This window comes from Panthera tigris, chromosome B4 (assembly GCF_018350195.1).
Source record: "Panthera tigris isolate Pti1 chromosome B4, P.tigris_Pti1_mat1.1, whole genome shotgun sequence".
NCBI lineage: Eukaryota > Metazoa > Chordata > Mammalia > Carnivora > Felidae > Panthera > Panthera tigris.
Genome location: NC_056666.1, coordinates 140,569,113 through 140,589,600, shown reverse-complemented (window position 1 = coordinate 140,589,600; position 20,488 = coordinate 140,569,113). Strand labels below are relative to the sequence as shown.

The 20,488-nt window shown below is 56.3% G+C and overlaps 2 protein-coding genes across 2 annotated transcripts; both read right to left on the bottom strand.

The window, feature by feature from the left end:
• Positions 1–8,747: 8,747 nt before the first annotated feature.
• Positions 8,748–11,095, bottom strand: MIOX (myo-inositol oxygenase). Its single transcript, XM_007094013.3, has 9 exons — positions 10,832–11,095; positions 10,518–10,598; positions 10,211–10,373; positions 10,014–10,081; positions 9,780–9,889; positions 9,636–9,703; positions 9,492–9,541; positions 9,237–9,349; positions 8,748–9,132 (listed from the first exon to the last, which is right to left on the bottom strand). Exons 1-9 carry the CDS (start codon positions 10,958–10,960, stop codon positions 9,024–9,026), a joined length of 891 nt encoding a protein of 296 aa, XP_007094075.2. The 5' UTR covers positions 10,961–11,095; the 3' UTR covers positions 8,748–9,023.
• Positions 11,096–14,689: 3,594 nt separating this feature from the next.
• ADM2 (adrenomedullin 2) lies at positions 14,690–15,912 on the bottom strand. The gene is made up of 2 exons (XM_042990897.1): positions 15,795–15,912; positions 14,690–15,113 (listed from the first exon to the last, which is right to left on the bottom strand). The coding sequence occupies exons 1-2, from the start codon at positions 15,902–15,904 to the stop codon at positions 14,795–14,797; spliced, it is 429 nt and encodes a 142-aa protein (XP_042846831.1). The 5' UTR covers positions 15,905–15,912; the 3' UTR covers positions 14,690–14,794.
• Between the last annotated feature and the right edge of the window lie 4,576 nt (positions 15,913–20,488).

Here is a 20,488-nt window from a genome sequence, read left to right as displayed (position 1 = left end):
GTCTACTGTAGCTTTGTAGTAACTTTTGAAATTGGGAAATGCAAGTCCTCCAGCATTCTTCTCTCTCAAACTCTTTTGACTATTTGGGATCCCTTGAGACTCCATGTTAATTTTAGGATGGGAGCACCTGGGTGGCTTAGCTGGTTGAGCATCAGACTTCAGCTCTGATCATGACCTCACCATTCATGAGTTCGAGCCCTGCATTGGGCACGTTGCTATCAGCACTGAGTCCACTTGGGATGCTCCATCTCCCTCTCTCTGCCCCTCCCCTGCTCTCTCTCTCTCTCTCTCTCTCTCTCTCAAAAATAAATAAAAAGTTTTAAAAGTAATAATAATTTTAGAATGGATTTTTCTATGCAGTGCAGTGGGATTGCACTGGCTCTGTAGCCTGCTTTGGTAATATTCTCATCTTAACAAAATTAAGTCTCCCCATCCATGTATTTTAATTTTCTGTCCTCTATTTAAATCTAGCAGGGTTTTGGTTTTGTTGGTTTTTTTTTTCTTTTCTTTTTCTCTTTCTTTCTTTTTTTTCTTTTTTTTCTTTTTTCTTTTTTCTTTTCTTTTCTTTTTTTTTTTTAGATCTGGTAGGTTTTAGCAATAATTCTGGGAAGGTTAAATTTGTAATTTTTTTCTCAAAAAAATTTTTAATGTTTATTTATTTTTGAGAGAGAGAGAGACAGAGTGTGAGCAGTGGAGGGGCAGAGAGAGAGGGAGACACAGAATCTGAGGCAGGCTCCAGGCTCTGGGCTGTCCACACAGAGCCCGACAACCCACAAGCCATGAGATCATGACCCGAGCCAAAGCCGGACACTCAACTGACTGAGCCACCCAGGCACCACTTTAAAAAATTGTTTTAATGTTTATTTTTTGGAGAGAAAGAGAGAGTAGTAGAGGGGCAGAGAGAGAGGGAGACACAGATTCCGAAGCAAGCTCCAGGCTCTGAACTGTCAGCACAGATCCCGACACGGGGCTCAAATTCACGCACTGGGACATCATGACCTGAGCCGAAGTCGGACGCTTAACCAACTGAGCCACCCACGCACCCTTGATTTGTAAATCCTAAATGCCTGAAATACTTTAACTGCTCTACAAATTTAATTTTAATTTATTTGTTAACCCTTCAGTTGTCTGACCAACACAATCTTTCCAAGCTTCAAAAGAAGCATGAATGAACGTACAAATGCAGTGAACCAACACTTCTCTTGAATGTCCCCACACCACAAACTAAGACTGACCATGGCCAAGACCTTGGCCTGGCCTGGCCTGGCCTAGTGAAGACACACTGTCCCTGGACACAGTTGGGTTTGAGAGCCTATTCCCAGCTCCAAATTAGGAGTCGAGCATGGCCAGGTTAGAATACGGCCCCATATAGCTCCAGGGCAATGCCACGTTTCTCCCTTTTCTGGCTTCCAGAAAGAAAGGCGACAAGGGGCAGAGTGGCTCCTCCCACCCAGACTCATGAGAATGCAGATTCCCCACCCACAGGAAATCTGACGCAACATGTAACCCCCTGGGGTGCCCAGGACCCTGATGAATCCATCTTCCTAATGTACATTCCCCTCCCCCTACAAGCGATGGTCTCACTAACACAAGGCGGCCATTCCACACCCTGCACAAAAACCCTAGGTCACACCAAGGCACAGAGGCACCCAAAATCTGGTCCATGCCTGCACCCACGTCACCTGCAGGTTCCAGCATGACACCTACCTTCCCTTGAGCTCAGCACAATTCTGTCTCCAAATTCTGCATTTCACATGCTAGACTGTGAAGTTAGCCACCGGGGAAGAAAACAAAAATTGGGGGGCACCTGACTGGCTCAGTCGGTTGAGCGTCCGACGTCAGCTCAGGTCATGATCTTGAGGTTTGTGAGTTCAAGCCCCACCTCGGGCTCACTGCTGTCAGCCTGTCACCGAAGAGCCCACTTTGGATATTCTGTCCTTCTCGCTCTACCCCTCCGCCACTTGCACTCTCTCAAAAAGAAGTAAATGTTAAAAAAAAAAAAAATTGGTCAGTGTTTGAAGGACAGCAAAGAAAAAACACAGGTTATGTTTAAATGCTTAGTTACACATTTTGAAGAAGAGAGAGGGAAAGGCAGAGAGAGAGAGGGAGAGAGAGAGAATCCCAATCGGGCTCTGTACTATCAGCACAGAGTCCGACTTGGAACTCCATCTCAGGAAAGGTGACATCATGAACTGAGCCCGAGAGTCAGACGCTCAACCAGCCGAGCCACCCAGGGGCCCCCGGGTTGTGTTTATTTCAGCAACTCTGCATCGGAGTTGCTTGGGCCTATCTACACAGGGTGCTGCAGTCTTCCACCGATGCCGGCCAGAGACTTGGCAGTTCTCGGGCATCCGGGGGTCGCCTGGAGCATCCCGAGGCCTCTCAGTCCCGCACCGGCAGCCCTTTCCCCGTGGAGGCCAGCACCAGTCACACGCTGCCTGCCCAACCCACAGCAGAGGCACTCCGCACAGCTGTGTGTTTAGCCATGTCCAGTCCCAGGGAAGCGCTGCCACGTCTGGGGAAAAGCATTGCTTCCTCGAGAACCACCTTTCACGATGCAGCGTTCCCAGAGTCACCGAAATGGACCGCAACACTTTCACCGGGGGACCCAGGGTGCGGGAGTGCGAGATGCTCACTGGATGGCTCCCGGACACTGCACTCCAGGCTCGCCGCACAGGGCGTTCTCTGCAGCCTGACTCCCGAGGGCATTGTCTGCAAGCCGGCACCGTGGCCGGGGCTTCGACTGCCTGCTCCATTATTCCATCAGATCATTGATTTGGGGGTCATGGGGCATATGCGGGGCCCACCGATACCAGCCTCTGTTTTCCGCCTTTCACTCGGAAGAACACGTTTGGCCAGAGGCAGAGTTGTGCGGGATACGTCGGTGATGGGCACTCACGAGTTAACGGACAGCGATGCTGGAGGAAGCACAGGGGACGAGGACGGCAAGTCTGAATCGGTACAAAAGGGTGTTGGCGATACCGCCCGGCATCACAGACAGCATCTGCCGCGGAGATGGACGGCACCCCTGGGGCGGGGGCGTGCTGCTGGCCCCGGGGGTTGGTGAGAGAGCTCCATATGGCTGTGCTCAGAAACGGCCCCCACTTCAGCCCTCACGGAGCCCACAGAGCGGTTGTTCGGTCTCAGGACTCCTTTACGTTCTTTTTTTTTTTTTTTTTAATTTTTTTAATGTTGGTTTTTGAGAGAGAGACAGAGCGTGAGCAGGCAAGGGGCAGAGAGAGAGGGAGACACAGAGTCCGAAGCAGGCTCCAGGCTCTGAGCTGTCAGCCCAGAGCCCGACGCGGGGCTCGAACCCACGGACCGCAAGATCGTGACCTGAACCGAAGTCGGACGCTTAACCGACTGAGCCACCCAGGTGCCCCAAGACTCCTTCATATTCTTAAAGCTCGAGGACACCCTGGGGTGCCTGGGTGGCTCAGTTCAGCTTAAGCGTCCATTGACTTCGGCTCAGGTCATGATCTCATGGTTCAGTTCGGTGTCGAGTTCGAGCCCCACGTGGGGCTCTGTGCTGGCAGCTCAGAGCCTGGAGCCTGCTTTGGATTCTGTGTCTCCCTCTCTCTCTGGTCCTCCCCTGCTCATGCTCTGTCTCTCTCTCTCTCTCTCTCAAAAAAATAAATAAACATTAAAAACTGAGGACTCCAAAGAGCTTTTGTTTCGGAGGTATTATATCTATCAATATCTACCACGTTGAAATTGAACTGAGAAATTCTTTAAATATTTACTTACTAATGTTATTTAACTATATAAATAAGCTCACTACACATTACCACGAAGACAAATTTTTAATGAAAAATAACCGTGTTCAAAAAAATTACGATGAGTGCCATAGATTTTTTTTGTTGTTAGTTTGTTTTTAAAAGTAAAGTACAGCCAACATGAGGCTCAGACTTATGACCCTGAAATCAAGAGTCACATGCTCTAGCAACTGAGCCAGCCAGGAGCCCCAAGAGTAGCATACTTTACGTTTTTGCAAAATCTCTTTAATGTCAGGCTTCTCATATCTGCTTTTTTGGCCAAACTATTGCAGTATGTTTTTGGTTGAAGTATATGAGGAAAACCTGGCCTCACACAGATATGTAGCTGGAAAAGGGAAGAATATTTTAGAAACTTTTTCAGATCACCGTGGGTGTTCTTCTTTAATACCATATCAAAACTACACAGAGTCACTTCTCGGTGGTTCATTGCAATTGGAATATGAAACCATCCCAATGAACTTTTTGTCCTCTGTCCCATGAGAACCCACTGGTGCATCCTACACAATGCAAGGAGCATCATATGTTGGTCATTTAGACAATATCAGTTCATTGAGTTACACCGGTCTTCCGAATGCTGACGCATGACATCGTACGACCTGAAAAAATCCCGTTCATTAATATCACCACCAATCTCATCCTAAAACTGAGTCTAAGGAAGCTGTCATTTCGCAGCTGCGGGCACAGGTTTTCCCAAATCCTGTTTTTGCTTGAAAGCTAAATTTTATTATTGGCAACAAATGCTACCATTGTTTTTCTCGAAGCGACGGGCTCATTTTGTTCATTTTTAAGAAAATGCCTGCCAATTCAGGTCATGATGTCACGGTTCATGAGATCGAGCCCCGCGTCGGGCTCTGTACTGATGGCTTGGAGCCTGCTTGGGATTCTCTCTCTGCCCCTCCCATTCTCTCTCTCTCTCTCTCTCTCTCTAAATGTAAATAAACTTTAAAAAGTCTTTATAAAAAGAAAAGAAACAAGAAAATGCCCTGCCCAATGCCCGAGACCAAATACCTACAGTCTGTCCAGTAGGTGTTGTTCCAGGGAAAAGGCTTCTATAGCTTCAGCAGAAGCGCCTCATGTGTCCAAAAACGGACGTCCCATTTTGCCACATAAAAGGTTAAAAAGACCCACACTCAAAGATAGAGATTTAAGAATATTAATGACGTTTACGACTTCGTTCTTAGGAAAACTGACCTTGTTGTGACTTGGGGTGTGCGGTGTTGGACGGTCAGGGCCGGGTCAAGACGCAGTCTCAGCTGGTGTGTGGCAGAGTGGGCAAACCCCTGGCCCACCGCGTCACCTGGACGTCAGCTCGGTGCAAAAGGCAGGTGACCTCTTGGGCCCCTGAAAGGGCCTTAGGGGCACCAGAAGAACCACTGTCTCAGTGCAGATCGTTTCTGCATTCAGGCCATGCCTGGAGCCTGAGATGGAAAGATTCGAACTTGCCATTATTTCCTTCTTGGGCCGTCTGTGCCCTGGGAGCGGCCCCCTTGCTCCAGTGCTTGCTCGTTGTCCCCCAGGCCTGGCCATCCACGAGCTTCCTGCTCCAGCAGGCCGCGGACTGCCGGCTCCCCTCCGGTTCCCGCACAGCGCTCCAACTTTCTGCCTTAGATGGGCCTGAGGACAACTTCCAGATTCCTCTAAGGCTCTGTTGCTTGCAACCCACCTTCTCGGAGGGAACCCACGGGCCCATTCAAAGAGAAACCCGACGAATCAGAGGCGCCCTGGAAGGCTGAGCCTGGGGCAACGGGGAGAGGCAGACCAGGGCGGCTAGAGCAGGAAGAGGGACGCTGCAGGGGTAGGGGCCGGGGTGGGGATGCCAGCAGGCGGGAGAGCCAAGCCCTCCTCCTGCCTGCAGGCTCCTCGGCTGCCTCAGTGCCTGGAGCCCAGTGAGGCCTGATAGTCCCCAGGGGGACAGAAAGATGGGGCCCTGGCCCGCACTGCGCTACCCACCCTGGTGCTATGGCAAGGGACAGAGACAGGGTCTGGGGACTGGGGACAGGAGCAAAGATGGCCTCTTCTGCTCTGCACGGGGAAGGCCCCCCAGGGATGGATCCAGAGACTCAGCCTGCCGAGCACCGCGCCCCCCCCCCCCCCCCCCCCCCCCCCCGCTCCCCACCCCATGGAGCAGCTCCGGGGAGGGACCCTGCACTTGCACTGCCAGAGTTCACCGGAGGGAGCAGCAGAGGCTGCCCACTACTGGGGAGGCTGCCCGGGGACGGCGCAAGAGAACAGTCTTCCAGAAGGAAGCAAGTCCGACACATTTGAGCCCGCACTCTCCTGAGGTGGGAGCGGGGGAGAGGTACACGGGGAGAAGCAGGGCCGGGAAGGCGGTGGGTAACCCCACCTCCAGTGGCCACACCAGGGGGTGGAGTGGAGGCGAACGTTCAAGAGTGAGTCTTTAGCCCCCAACGTGTGGATATGAAATACCGTCTCCCCCTCAGAGAAGCCAGGGCTCCCTGGCAGCTTCCAGGTCTGGGGCAGCCCCCGGGGTAAGCTGTTGGCGAAGGTCGTGGAGAGGACATTACCACCTGCACCCATGAACTGGACCCTGGCAATCGAGGGCTCCTCACCCCTCCCCCGTCTTTGCCGCGTGCATCCCACTGCCTCCCCCCCCCTCGCTCCCTGAAGCTGCTCCAAGGATAGCGATGTGGGGTGGAGACCAACTGGATGGTCCATGTGACTGAAGCCGCTCAAGTCCTGAGTGTAAACTTGCAAGATTCTATCCTTAGTTTTTAAAAAATAATCTCTCGCCCAGCGTGGGCCTCCACCTCATGACCCTGAGATCAAGAGTGACGCACCCTACCGACTGCGCCAGCCGGGTGCCCCTAAACCTCTGAGATTCCCGCGGGCAGATGCAAAGATCCAGGAGCCTTGTGGCCGCCCCAGACAAGCCTCACGTGTAGGCTCCCTTGGTTGTTAAACCTGCCACCTACCAACCTGGAGCGGCCTGGCCCTTTGGCATCTTCCTGCCCTCTGCCAATGGCGGCTGGTTTCGGATTACAACTGAAAGGCTCTGGAGGGGCTCGAGAACAAACAGTCCCCCAAAGGTGTCCGCATCAAATCCCTGGAATTTGCAAACATGACCTTATTTAGAAAAAGCATCTTGGGGCACCTGGGTGCCTCAGTCAGTTGAGCTCCGAAGAAGTCGACTCAGGTCATGGTCTTGGGGTTTCTGAGTTCAAGCTCCGCTTCAGGCTCTGTGCAGACAGCTCAGAGCCTGGAGCCTGGATTGTGTGTGTGTGTGTCTCTCTCTCTGCCCCTCCCGCGCTCTGACTCTGTCTCTGTCTCCCTCTTTCTCAAAAGTAAATAAACATAAAAAAAAAAAAAAAAAAAAGGAAAAGCATCTTGCAGCCCCTGGGGGACTCAGTCGGTTGAACGTCCAGCTCTTAACTTTGGCTCAGGTCATGATCTCATGGTTCTTGGGTTCGAGCCCCAAACTGGGCTTTGTGTTGACAGTGCAGAGCCTGCTTCGGATTCTCTCTCTTCCTCTCTCTGCCCCCCCCCCCCCACTTGTACACTCATGCATGCTCTCCCTCTCTCAAAATAAACTTAAAAAAAGAAAAGAAAAAGCATCTTGTGCATGTGATGAAGTTAGGGATATTGAGATGAGGGATGATCTTGGGTTACCTGGATGGGCCTGGTGCCATGACTGGGTCTCATAAGAGAGAGGCAGAAGGTACAGGTAAATGGAGAAGGCATGAGAAGACAGAGCAGAGGTGGAGTCACAAGCCAGGGGGTGCAGGCAGCCCCCCGAGGCCAGAAGAGGCAAGGATGGTTCCCCCCTGGAGCCCGTGGAGGGAGCACAACTCTGCCCAACACTGTGATCTCAGGCTTCTGGCTTCCAGAACTCGAGAGTATAAATTTTTGCTTTAAGCCAACAAATTTGTGGTAATTTGTTACAAAAACACAGGAAATTACCACAGTCTGGGTGTCTTATCACCAGACAGCAGGACACCCACCAGAGACTGTTGCGGCCACGTCAGAAGGACCTGGGAGCCATCTGGAAGCTGTACCCCAGCCCTGGCCGAGGGGAGTCTGAGTACCAGCGAGGGTGATAAAATCAAGGAACCAAAGCACAAATATGCTGAAATCTACATGTTCTTTTTTTTTTTAATATTTTTTAAATGTTTACTTACTTATTTTTGAGAGAGAGAGACAGATCGGAGGAAGCTTCTCTTTAAGCAGTGTTCCCTCAGATGACTGAGGAGGCCAGGGGCCAGGACATCATAGCTCCGCCCTCTAATGGGTTAGGGCTGCTAGGTGGACCTGAACAGAGTGGCTTCAACACCACAAAAGACAGCCTGTGGCCCCTGGGAAAGAATATGCCACTGCCTCTAAAGCACCCTTGCCCCCACAAGCCAAGTCTTAATCTGATTAAGCCTCCATGTGCAAGTAGTAGGAAATACCGGAGAAATGTTAATAAATACCATGGGGATGCAATTAGCAAAATCTCAACAGAAGGAAATTCCTTGATCCACTTTTGTCCAAGAAATAAGTTGCTAGAGGGGCGCCTGGGGGGCTCAGTCGGTGGAGGGTCCGACTTCGGCTCAGGTCGTGGTCTCACGGCTCGGTTCGTGAGTTCGAGCCCCGCCTTGGGCTCTGTGCTGACAGCTTAGAGCCTGGAGCCTGCTTTGGAGTCTGTCTCTCTACCCCTCACCTGCTCACGCTCTGTCTCTCTTTCAAAAATAAACAAACACTGAAAGAAATGTAAAGAAATAAGCTGCTAGAAGGTAGAGGGGAATCCGGTGCTAAACTGCAGTGCTGAGGGACACATACTTGGGGTTTGCCAACCCCAGGCGAGGGCTGCACCGTGGGGCACGGGAAGGCCCTGGGGTGCTATCTGCGGCTTGAGCTCACCGCACTTACCCTGCACACGGTCCATGAGGTTTTATGCCGTCTGCTCTCCTAGCTATCGAGTGTTCTGCTTTGTCTTGTTTTTCAGGACTTGTTTTGAGAATGTGAGCAGGGGCAGGGCAACCCCAGGTGCCGATGCCAGAGCTGGGAAGCGGAGCAAGATGCGTGTGGTGGCAGGAGTGGACACGCATGTCCAAGAGGCTACTGTGGCCACAACAGACCCCCGCCTCAGTGAAGGTCAGACTCATAAGCTGCTTCAAGGTCTTTATTGCCACTGGGCAGAGTGGCCACCAGGACAGGGAGTGTTGACCGCAGATGTGCACGTGGAGTCCCCCCAACCGTGGCTGTCACCCCAGGGCACCTGACCAGGCCTGGGCAGGGTGGGCAGGCCGGTCACCAGCTCAGCACGCCAGGGCAGTACTTGTCAATGAGCCCCTGGTAGTAGGGCCGCAGCTCGTCCACATCCGGCAGACCCGGACACTTGGTGTAGAGGTCAAACTTGCTGCAACAGGGGAGGGGCAGCGCCTCGTGAGGAAGCCCCCCACATCCCCCCGCGCCCCCACCCTCCAGTCCCCTCCACCCAGCCCTGCACAGCAATGGCCGTACTTGAACTCCTGCACCCAGGGAAGCATGGCCAGGTCCTGCTCACTGCACAGCTGCCGGTAGTCGCCACCCGTGTGCCAAGGGTAGAAGGAGTGGAATCGGATCATGTAGAAGGCCTGAGGGCAGAAGGGAGTCACACCCAGCCGGGCAGGGCCAGGCTGGCCGAACTGAGCCAGGCTAAACTGGGCTGGGCTGGGCCGGGCTGAACTGGGCTGGGCTGGGCTGGGCGTTCTCGGTTTAGCCCCTCCCCCCACCTACCTCTGGTGGGAGAGAGAATTTGTTGAACTTCATCATCTGGTACATGTACTCTGTGGGAGACAAGGTGTCACCCCAAAGCACCCAGAGCCATGGCCCCCACCATGGTCCCCATCTTCCCCACTGCCCGGCTCTAACTGGCCTCACCATCATGGCCCCAGGACATGAGGACGTTCTCTAGCCCACAGTGGGGCTGGTACATGCCGAACTCTGTGCTGCAGGGAAAGATAGAAGGTGAGGGGCTGAGGTGCACTGTGGGGAAGAGGAAGACCAGTCGCCAGGGAGGAGCACCTGTATCGAGGATCCTGGAGGTCGGGGTTGTCCTGGAAGGTGGAGTCACAGAAAACCACAGAGGCCTGGGGACGGCAGCCAACTGGGAAGGTGTCTCCAACAACCGCCCACTGGGGACAGGCAAGCACAGTGGGTGTGACTGCCCTGCCCACGTGGGGGGTTTCCAGGGCCCAGATCCCTGAACCCAGGCTGCCCCAGCCCCAAGCTGCTGCACCCCTCCACCTCTGGCCTTACCTGGGGCTCCCCTGCCAGAACCAGGACCTTCCCCAGGTCATGCAGCAGCCCCACGAGGTGGAACCAGTCTGGGAGGGAGAGGGACAGGGCAGGCTAGTGGGCAGAGGAGAAGGCTTGGAACTGAGGGGTGAAGTCAGGAAAGGGCGAAGACCCCCATCTGGCCCTGCACTGCAGCCCACCACGGGAAGGGGACACACCCTTGTCAGGGTGGGCTTTCCGGATGCCCTCAGCAGTCTGGAAGGCATGGAAGGAATTGGGGAAGTCCACGTCTGGGTCCGACTCGTCCACCAGCCCGTCCAGCATGGCCACAGCCTCCAGCACAGTCATTTTCTTGTAGGAGAAGCCCCCAAACTGGGTGTGCTAGGCCAGGAAGGGGATGTCAGCACGGCCATGGTATTGGCGGGATCAGGGCCCGATCCCTCTCCGTCCATTCGGCCTGGGGGCGGGGGTGGGGGGGAGGGGACAGCCCCACCCTTGGACTTGCAGCAGAGAGCTGCCAAGTACCTTCTTCCTGACGAAGTCCACGGTCTGCTGCGTGTGCATAAGCTTGTAGGTGGCAAAGACACGGTCCAGCAGCGGGCCAGACTGCAAGCCAGAAGGTCAGCCGGGAGGCTCCCATCCCTGCCCTTCACACCCGTGGGGCCCACTGCTCTGGTCTCCCAGGCTTGGCCCCACAAGTGTGAATGGGAGCTGCCCAAAGGCAGCCCCTGAGCTGTGCAAAAGGGGACAATGCTGCGCTCCCCAGGAAAAGATGGGGCTGAGGTGGGGTTGGGCTCGGGGCAGGGCGGGAGGAGGGTGGCAAGCGGTGGGGTCCTTACGGTGTAGTTTCGGAAGCTGCCCTTGTCTTTGGCTGCCTCTGGGTCCACATCGGGCCGGTAGACCAGGGAAGGGTCTGGGCCCTGGTTGGGTGGAGGATGAAACCCATTTCGCCTTGATGCCAGTTCCATGAGGAAGTCAGGACGTCCCCACGGGGCACCAGAGCCTAAAAGGTGGGCAGCAGGGCACAGCCCCTCCCAAGCACAATGACGGTCTGAGGCGACCTCGCTCCGATTTCCTTATCTGCAAAGTGGATGTCAGCAGGACTCCTGCTTCCCCGGGTGAGGCCCGGGTGCCCGGGATGCTGCGTAGGAGCACATGGCACCCGGCATCTCCTTCTCAAGATCTGGGTCTGCAGGGAGCCTGGGGTGGGGCTGCTGACCCTTGCCCCAGCTAGACCACAGGAGGAGGACAGGAAGGAGGGAGCCCTTTGACCGGGACCAGCGGGCTGGTGGGAACCAGCTTGGAGAGGGCGGGGGTCTGCGGCTCCACGAGGGACAACCAGCCGCTGGGTGATCAGTCAGTGGGGCCACATGTGCACTGGGTCTGGAGTACTCACCACAGCCACCTTCATCTTGAGGGAGCAGAGTTGGCAGGTGGGTCAGAGTCCCACGGGCCGTGTGCCCCTATATATGCCCACAGGTTACATAAGTGACCGGACACCACCCAGCCCCTTGGCCTTGGCCCTCGGTAATGAGTGACCATCCACCCTCCTCCTGGCCTCAGAAGTTAATGTGTCAGCACGGGAGCAGCTCCCAGAGGCCCCGGCCCCGGCCCCGGCCCCCTCTTCCTGATTTCAGCCTTTCTGGGCAACTGACCTGATTAGGACTTGGAGGCCTGACGTCCGCTCCAGCTCCAACACCGGCCTCCTGCTCTTCCTCCAAGGGCCTTAAACACCTCCCTTCCCACAGTAGGCCCCTCCCAACAGGTGGTGCAGACCCCAGACCCCACCCATCAGCCTCAGGCACCTGGGATTATGAGAAGGGCAGGGTTTATAGGAAAAGTTATCCTGACGCTTGCTAAGTGAGAGTGAAAGACTTTATTCGTGACTATTGCAATAGGGGAGACAGAATCCAACAAAGACAGCAGGGGGTTGACTGCCAATAAGCAGAGTGGGGGTCAATGGACAGAAGATTGCTAAGGGGAGCCACAGAGGTTGGGGGATCCTTGCTAAAGGCAGGCCAGGTGATCAGATCTCAGGGGCAGGGGACACTTGTTAATACTGGGTGAGGCCCAGTGGAGCAGCCTGGCTAAAGTTTGGTCAAGACGGGGGTGGTGGTGATCTTTGTCTGGCTTTTGAGGTGAGGGGCTCCATCTGGAGTCAGGGTAGAGATGAATTCAGCTAGCACTCATCAGGCATGGACCAGGTCAGGCAGACATAGCCAGGACCCAACTGATCAATATGCCTGCCTGGGAGCTGGCAGGTTCTCCAAGTAGGAGGCAGACACCGCAAAACCAATCATTGTCTCATACTGGAAAGGCCGGTGCACTTGAGAAAGACGGGGGGTGGGGGGGGTGGGGGGGATGCTGAGTATGGTCGGGTCATCCGGGGGCAGAGAGAGAAAGGACAGGGGACGAAGGTGTCAGTCTACACCCCCTCCTCGGGCGTGTGGGTCTCAGCACCCACTCAGCTTCAGAGACAAGACGTTTGGGTGGGGTGTGCTGCTCTTACGATGATGGTCTCCTCCTGCCAGTGCCGAGAATAGACGGGGAGAGTGCTGGGGCCCCCCATTTGAAATGGCAAAGTGTCCATTTCACTGTCTCCTTCCACTGTGGTGTCAGTTGGGAGGGGGTATTCACTAATGCTTCTCTCACATGCTCAGCAAGCATTTGCTGAAGGAATGGAGGGAGGGTCCAGGGAGGTGGCTGGAGCCATCACCCCAAAAGCAGGTGGCGGCTTGGACTAGAAAAAGGAGCAAATGACCAGCCGACAGGATTTGCGTGAGGGAGACAGAGGAGAAGGCTGGCGGGAGTCGGGTGAGCTTGGCATCAGGGAGCATCATGTAGGTGGCCCAGACACGGCCTGGAGCTCAGGGGCCAGGTGGATGCCAGGTGCAATGCTGTGACCACATGGCCCGGCACAGGGATGCCTTGACGTCAACAGTCCATCCTGCTTCCAGGAAAATGAACCCCAAACTGCCGCAGGTCCTCAACAAGGGCATGGATTTCTGGGGGGCTGGCAGCTCTGACCAGTGAGGAAGGGGCAGTGTGGGGGTGTCCTTGGCAGAGGAACAGCCTGTGCAGAGGACCAGACAACACACAGGCCCAGTATGGGAAGCCTGGGGCGGCCGGGGGCGGGGCGGTCTTGGCCAAGTGGAGCTCCTAACTCTCCCAATTTGACCCTCCTAGACCCCTTCTCTTCTCTCCCCAGTCTTCCTGGCCCTGCGACCCCTGCCTGCTCTGATGACACCCTTCAGGGACCACAGGCATATGGCTCTGAGGCCTGGCCCACTGGCCTCTTCCACCCCCACTCACGCTGGTTCCAGCCTCTCTTAGCTGCTTTGGGAGTAGGGGTGGGGGGGCTTCCCCGGCCATACTCATGCCTCCTGTGGACTCCACCCTCGGCTCCCCTGGGAGCCTTGCAATCCTCAGACCTAGGCTTCCTCCAGGCAGCCTGCCCTGATCTGCTTCCCACATGCAATTCAGGGCAGGGACCAGCCTGAACTGTCTCCACAGGGCCTAATGGTGTCCTGGAAACGCTCCCACCCTGAGGGGTGGGAATGGGGGGGCAGGGTATCTGAGGGGTTCTGTGGGAGGGCACTGTGGTGACAGTAGGCACTTCCCCGACCTCTGTGGCTGCAGTTTCTGCTTCTAGAGACGGGATAATGATAGCACTCCCCTCACAGGGTGGCTGAGAAGGGGACGAGAGCAAATGTTGACAGAGTAAGTGCCATTATGAGTGTATGCCAAGTAATGGAAACTTCCTTTCTGAACCTTGGGTCATGTCCTGATGGCATGGGGGTGTCAGTAATGAGGGACTAGCAAAGGCTCAGGTATCACAGCATGTAAAGGCCCTACCCGGGGTGGACATACACCGGGAACTGGCTGAAGACCTTGTTCTAAGCCTTTAAGGACAATCCACCTTCCCCAACTCTAGGCAAGCCTGCTCCAGCCTCCTGCTTTCCACTAGTTTGCCCCAGTAAATCCCAGAGCAGGGCAGGGTGGGGCCGGGGAGATTGTATAGCCTGTGGCGCCCCCACCCTTGTTGGACTACCCCACCCCACCTGAGGTGGAATGGTTCTGACTGGGCCTATCTGGGCTGGAGATCTTGCCCCACCCAGCCCCACCCCGCCCAGAGGGATGGAAGGGGCGTCTGCTCAGCCCCAGTGTGGTTCCTGAATCTCTAGGCCTTTTCCCAGGCTCCCTGCTATCCAGCTGGAGGGCAGAGGCAGGGGTGTGTGGGGGGCGGGAGGTCTCCACTTTGACATGGCCTGTCCTCTCTCACTCAGGCTCTGGGGATGGGGACCACAGGGGGTCCTCCTTCCTGCTGCCCTCCCAGTCTCCAGGGCACAGGGAATGGAAAGGCTGGGCACCTGGGACAGGCCAAGTGCGCGTGCCCAAAGCCTGGGCCTAATCTGATGACTCCAGACCACCGGGGAAGGGGCCACACTGGCCCACCTTGTGCTGGCCCAGCGTGGCCCTGGGTATCCTGCCCCACATCCTTGGGCTGCCCCTTCCCTCTGAAGCCCCTTTCATGAGTCCAGACTCTGCCTGCAGACCTGCTGGGGTCGACCCATGTGCACGGCCTTTCTTGTCCAAAGCCGGTCAAGGTTGCTTACTACAGGACCAGGTGGGTGTGGGGTGGGGCGAGAGTTGCCTTGGGGGCCTGCACACTGTTATGGCTATTGGTGTTTGTAGGAAGTCCGCGGGGCTGGGTGGGGGCAGGGGGGCCCAGATGCAGCTCTGGGACTGGGTTGGGGGGTGGCATCCTGGCCGGGACAGACAGAGGTCTGTCCTGCTCCATCTCAGCCGTAGCTGTGGGGGCTGCTGGGGTCCACGGGGGCTGAGTCCCGTGGGCCGGCTGACCCAACCAGCTGCCATAGGCGGTGGCCGAGGTTGTGCACCTGGCAGGTGCCCAGCACACAGCCCACCCTCAGGAGCTGGGCTCGGGACCTGCGGGGGCCCAGGTGTCGGTGGGGGCCACCCCGGAGAGGGTGACCCATGGCGGGGGCTCGGTTGGCGCTCCTCTGTGGCTGGAGGGCCTGGTGTAGCTTCCAGACCACAGGCTGAACGGCAGGGTGTCCCGGCTTCAGGCCACCGGAAGGGGCCCAGGCTGGGGGCTCCCTGCAAGGGGGTTGGGGGAAGTAAACCTGATGGCCAAACCTTTTAGGGACCCTCCAAAAGCACCCAATTTCCCCTCCACACAGGCCTGGGGTCACTGGCAGGGGAAGCCCAGTTTCCCCAACAGTCTGGAGCACTGCCAGGGGAAGTCCGCAGCCCCCACATCATTATCCAGCAGGCCAGGGGAAGCCCACCGGCCCTTGTGAGCTCTGGGCTTGGGTCCTGGCTCTCAGCCATCTCAGTAGCCCAGGCCACGTGTCCATTTACCTGGGCAAAGGGCACCCCTGGACTCTGTGGGTCACCGTGCTCACGACCCGAGTGACCCCCCCCCCAGCCCTCCCCTGGGGGTGGAGGAAGGTGGGCAATCCTGGGGATCCCTCCAGCCTCCCCTCTCCTAGCCAACCTCTCCTCGAAGTGGTTCCTCTACTCATAGGGGAGGGGAGTGCCCTGGGAGGGAGGCCAAGAAAGAGGGGTCCCTTGCCCTGCTCAGGATTTGCTGAAGGCCCATTTGCTGGCTTCTCACTTAGGGGGCAAGCCTTAGTGGCAGGGGGTGGTTTCCCCACTGCAGGAAGAGTCCGGGGTGGGGGGGGTCCAGGGCAGGGGAGATCGAGGGGGGCCTCCCCAGGGATTCTGGTTTCCTTCCCCGTAGGCCCCGAGGTTTGGGCTGGTGTGAGCCCCACTCACCTAGGTGGGGCAGGCCATTGGCTCCCGCCCAGGCCGCGGGACAGTGTGCCTGGGAGCAGCAGGCAGAGCAGGCTGATGCAACCGAATGTGACCGGCAGGGGCCGGGCCATGGGGGCGGGGCTGGAAGGAGTGTGAGCCAGGTAGCTGTGGGGGGGCAGTCCTCACCGCCAGCCACCCCTAAGCCCGGCACATTGGCAAGCCCCGGTGACGAGGGGTGCAGGCGTGGACACAGCCAAGCTTGTACCTGTGTCTGTCGGCGAGAGGGTCTCAGGCGAGAAGCGGGCCGGTGGGTTGCTGTCAGTCGGCTGGGCAGAGAGCACCTGGCAGGTGGAGGGCCTCCTCAGCCAGTTTGCCGTCTGTGGGTCCTGCTGGAGACCTGGCCTCCGCATCACCAGATCTAAATAGTCTTTCCAGGAGGAGGCGGAGCCGGATGCCCCAGCGGGGCGGGAGCCCGGCCGGCCGGCCTGCTCCCCACTCCTGCCTAGCCTGACAGGGGCCCCATCCCACTGGGAAGTGCTCAGCGACTGGCCAGGGACCCCAGCGGCCACCAGCCTCATCTCTGGTGCCTTCTGGTGGGGGACACTGTCCTGGAGCCCGGCAGTCTTCTAGGAGTGGGCGTTAGGGGTGCAGTCAGCTAGCCACCCACCACCTCCTGGTCCCGAGTGTCGGCTCCTCAGATGTCTGCCCTGATGAGTGGCCTGGGAGCCTGGCCAGAATCAGGGCTGGAGAACTCAGGCTAGATATTCAGTTCCTCACAAAGGTGATTTGGAGACCCTTCCTCAAGATCCCCTCACAGCTGTGTTCTGAAAAATCTCTACCCTCTTTTTGCACACTACCGAAGTACTGAACGGTTTTTGTAAGAAGTTTAAGTAAGTACAACGTGGGACCCTTGCATCGCCATCCACTATGGATTCTTCTGGGTGGGCACCCCATTCCTGACTTTCTCTTATGTATGCTGGTATATTTAGCTAGGGCCAGGTGGTAGTGTGTGTGTATTACGCACGCACATGTGAGTGAAAATATATGTAAACAGAGAGACCTCCATTCTTTTTTTTTTTTTTTAATGTTTTATTTATTTTTGAGAAAGCATGAGCAGGGGGAGACACAGAAACTGAAGCAGGCTCCAGGTCCCGAGCTGTCAGCACAGAACCTGACGTGGGGCTCGAACTCACAAACTGTGAGATCATGACCTGAGCTGAAGTCAGACGCTTAACCAACTGAGCCACCCAGGCACCCCGAGACCTCCGTTCTTTCCTACGGTTGGCCCTACTCCAATACGTAGGTGCTCTGTAACTACTTAACTGATTTTTATTAATGAGCAATCAGGCCATTTCCAGTCTTTCCAAGAGTAAGAACCCTTCTGTTGTGAGCTCACAAAAGTGTCCATAAAGGATACTTTCCTAGAAGTGGAAATTCTGGTTGCAGGTGAACCTGTGTTTGCGCTGACAGACGTTGCCGACTTCCTCTCCACGAAGCCTGTGCCAGTCCGCTGTCAACCGATAATGGATTTGACGTTCGCAGGTCTTGGTGTCTTTGTCAATCTGAGAAGGGATAATCACCCCATCATCCCCACCCCAGATGTTTCTTTGATCATCTGAGCATCTCTGTGTCCGTCACATTTCCTCTTCTGTCTTGGCTGCCCCAGTCCAGCTCCCTCTGTAAAGTCATCACGGATGACCTGGTCACTCTCTGTTCCTCCTGCTGTGCACACCATGGGAGCTCAATAAACATTTGCTGGATGAATAAATGAACAAGTGTTGAACACATGCCATATTAAAGAGCTTGGTTCACGTCCTGAGGAAGGTAGGGAGGCATCAGCAGTTATTCTGGTTTCTATTTGTTTATTTATTTTTACCAGCTGGGGGAGGAGAGTGATGCCATCATATTTATCTTAGAAAAATGCTGCATAGCAGGAGGGGTGTGTGGGGCAGAGCAGCCGGGTCAGAGAGAAAGGAGTGTCACTGGAGGGCAGGTGAGGAGCGTCAACCGTTCTGTTTGCTGATGCAGGAGCCCCTAGAGAGAGGGTAGGGGTTGGCTCCCTGAGGTCATCCTGGCAGAGGTGTCCGGCTGCCGTCTGGCCTCATGGGTCTGGGCTGAAGAGAGGGCAGACCTGGAACACAGTTCTGGGGTCTCATAGATGGCAAGGCTCTGGGAGGTGAGAGGTATGGTGAGCTCTGTCCACAGAGAGTGAAGAGAGGGGACAGAAGCCGCATGCCAGCTCTGGAGGAACAGCCGGGGAAGGGGTGGGCAGAGGCCCCCCGGGGCGGCGGCTCTGCAGCGGCTTCTCCTCTTGCCAGCCCCTCCCCCCAATCTGTCTGGCACACTGATTCCAGGGCCATCTTTCCAAAACTCAAAGGTGATCACATCACTCACCCTTCCGATAAAGAAAAGTTAAATCAAACTTCTTTGTCTCCACAAGGTTTTTAATCTGGGAAAGTGGAGGGAGACCTCAGTGAAGTTCACAGGCCATGGCTCGCTGCATTCCTGGGCCTGGGGTTCTACCTCCCCAAACCCCACAGGTGGATGGCGTGTCCTCTGGCCCTCAAGTCTCAGTCTACCTGCTTATTTTGCCCCTGTCCCTCCCGACTGGATGAGAGGCCCCCTCCACGATCCCACAGACCCCTCTATAGCACACCTCATGGTACTTATTGTCTGTAACTGTCCACGTGCCCTCCAAGGAGAAACCGAAGGGCTTCTTTCAGTAATCCTCCATTGCAGGAGCTGCTCACCTGTGAACATTTGCAAGAAGACCAGAGGTTTCCCTGGTGAGCAGAGACTGGGCCACAGGAGGCATGTGGTGCTGGTGAATGTTGTAAGAACTCTCTAATGAAGAAATCTGTGTGGGGCAAGAAAAGCTAGGGTGCAAGCTGGATGGCTCGGTCGGATGAGTGTCTGACTTCGGCTCAGGTCATGATCTCATGGTTCATGAGGTTGAGCCCTGCTTCGGGTTCTGTGCTGACAGCTCAGGGTCTGGAGCCTGCTGCAGATTCTGTGTCTCCCTCTCTCTATGCCCCTCCCCTGCCCGCACTCTGTCTCTCTCTCAAAAATAAATAAAACATTTAAAAAATTAAAAAGAAGAAAAGGTGGGGAGATTGAGTTTAATCCTGATGTCCAGGATCCGTAGGGAGAAAAAGATTGAGAATAGGGGGCATTGATAGGGAACAGCAAGTGGTGGGGGGGGGGGGAGTTGGGGTGTGGGGGCAGACTTGGGGGTAATGCAACACAAGGCCTTCCATCTGATGGCTTTGTTTCCTCTGTGAAGGAGGGCCGGTGCGGTCATCTCTGAGACACAGCAGGTGGGACCGGAGACTGACCAGACATCAGCAGGCTGGGCAATGGGAGAACGTCCATCTGCAGTTGGACCATGGGGTCATCACGGCCACTCTGCACTATATGGTGGTGCAGGACTGTGAGTGGCTGAGTTTTGCCAGGCGGGGACAGTGGGCTGATGAGGACATGGGCAAGAGGACAGGCAATGGGAGTCACATTGGGTGGGGGTAAGAGGAGGAAAGGAGGAAGCCAGAGAGAGTCACTCCCTATAAGGAGGTTGACTCTGCTGTGGAGAGAGGAGGCGAGAGAGCAAGCACAATTCTCCGGAAGAGGGAGAAGCAGGCAGAAGCAAGCACCCCTGACGGTGACCTGGACAATGCAGTGGTCAGGAGACCCAATGGTGAGAAGCTCAGTGGTGGGGGTGTCATGGTCTAGAAGGACCCCAAACCTACGCTTGACCCTGAGGCATCTCTGAGAGGGCTGCAAGGAGTGGGCTCCTTAGGGCATGAGGGTGGGGCGAAGGGTCTCCACAGTGTCTGAGGGACAGCCAGCCCCGGGCTTAGGGGCCAGAGGACTTGCCAGGGACCCTGCCTGTCCACCCTACGCAGAGCTCAATGGTGTGGTCCTGTGGCAACGAGGGTCTTTTTGGGTATAAGTGACGGAAACCAGCTGGGACCAAAAGAAGGACTTCTCAGCCTATGTACCCAGTACCAGACAGGAGCAGAGGAGGGTGTGACTGGGCCTGTGCCCCAGGAGGGGCGCCGGGGACAGGGTACCCCTGGTAGGGTCTCTCAGTTCCTGTCGCTGGGTTGAATTTCATTCATTCTCCAGCCGGCTCCTGCAAGGGAGTGGAATACGGATGCCAGCAGTTCTTTCCTTCATAGGTTCTGGCGCAGCCAAGCATCTGAAAACAAGCCCAGTCCTGCCAGCTCACTCTCTCCACCTCTGCAGCTCCTCTCCTCGCCTGTCCTGCCGTAGACCCCGTGTCCCCCTTGCCCATCCCTGTGGCACCGCGGGAGGGCCCTGCACAGCCCTGGTCCTTGTGGGTGGTGGGCACTGTCAGGGACTCTGCTGGGTGCAGTCTTCTCCCAGGCACCGGGGCGGCCTCCAGCGCTCACGGCTTAGGACGCGGCTCTTCACAGCGGGACGGCCAGCGCAACTTTTTAAAGGACGTGTGTTCAATGTCTCATCCCAGCTAGGTGGGGCTTCCAGGTGGGGCCCGAGCCATCCAAGGGCTGCGAACGCCAAGGGCAAGCCCTGAGCTCTCCCCCGGCAGTCGCCAGGCTAGCAGCCCCTGAAGGGACCAGGGAGGCCTGGGGACAGGGTTGGGCCCTTCTGCCTTCCTCCAAACTGACAGCCCCGGGGCCTCGGGAGCTCGCTGGAGCGAAACCCGGCTCCTCTCCGCCCCGGCGTAGGAGCCGGGA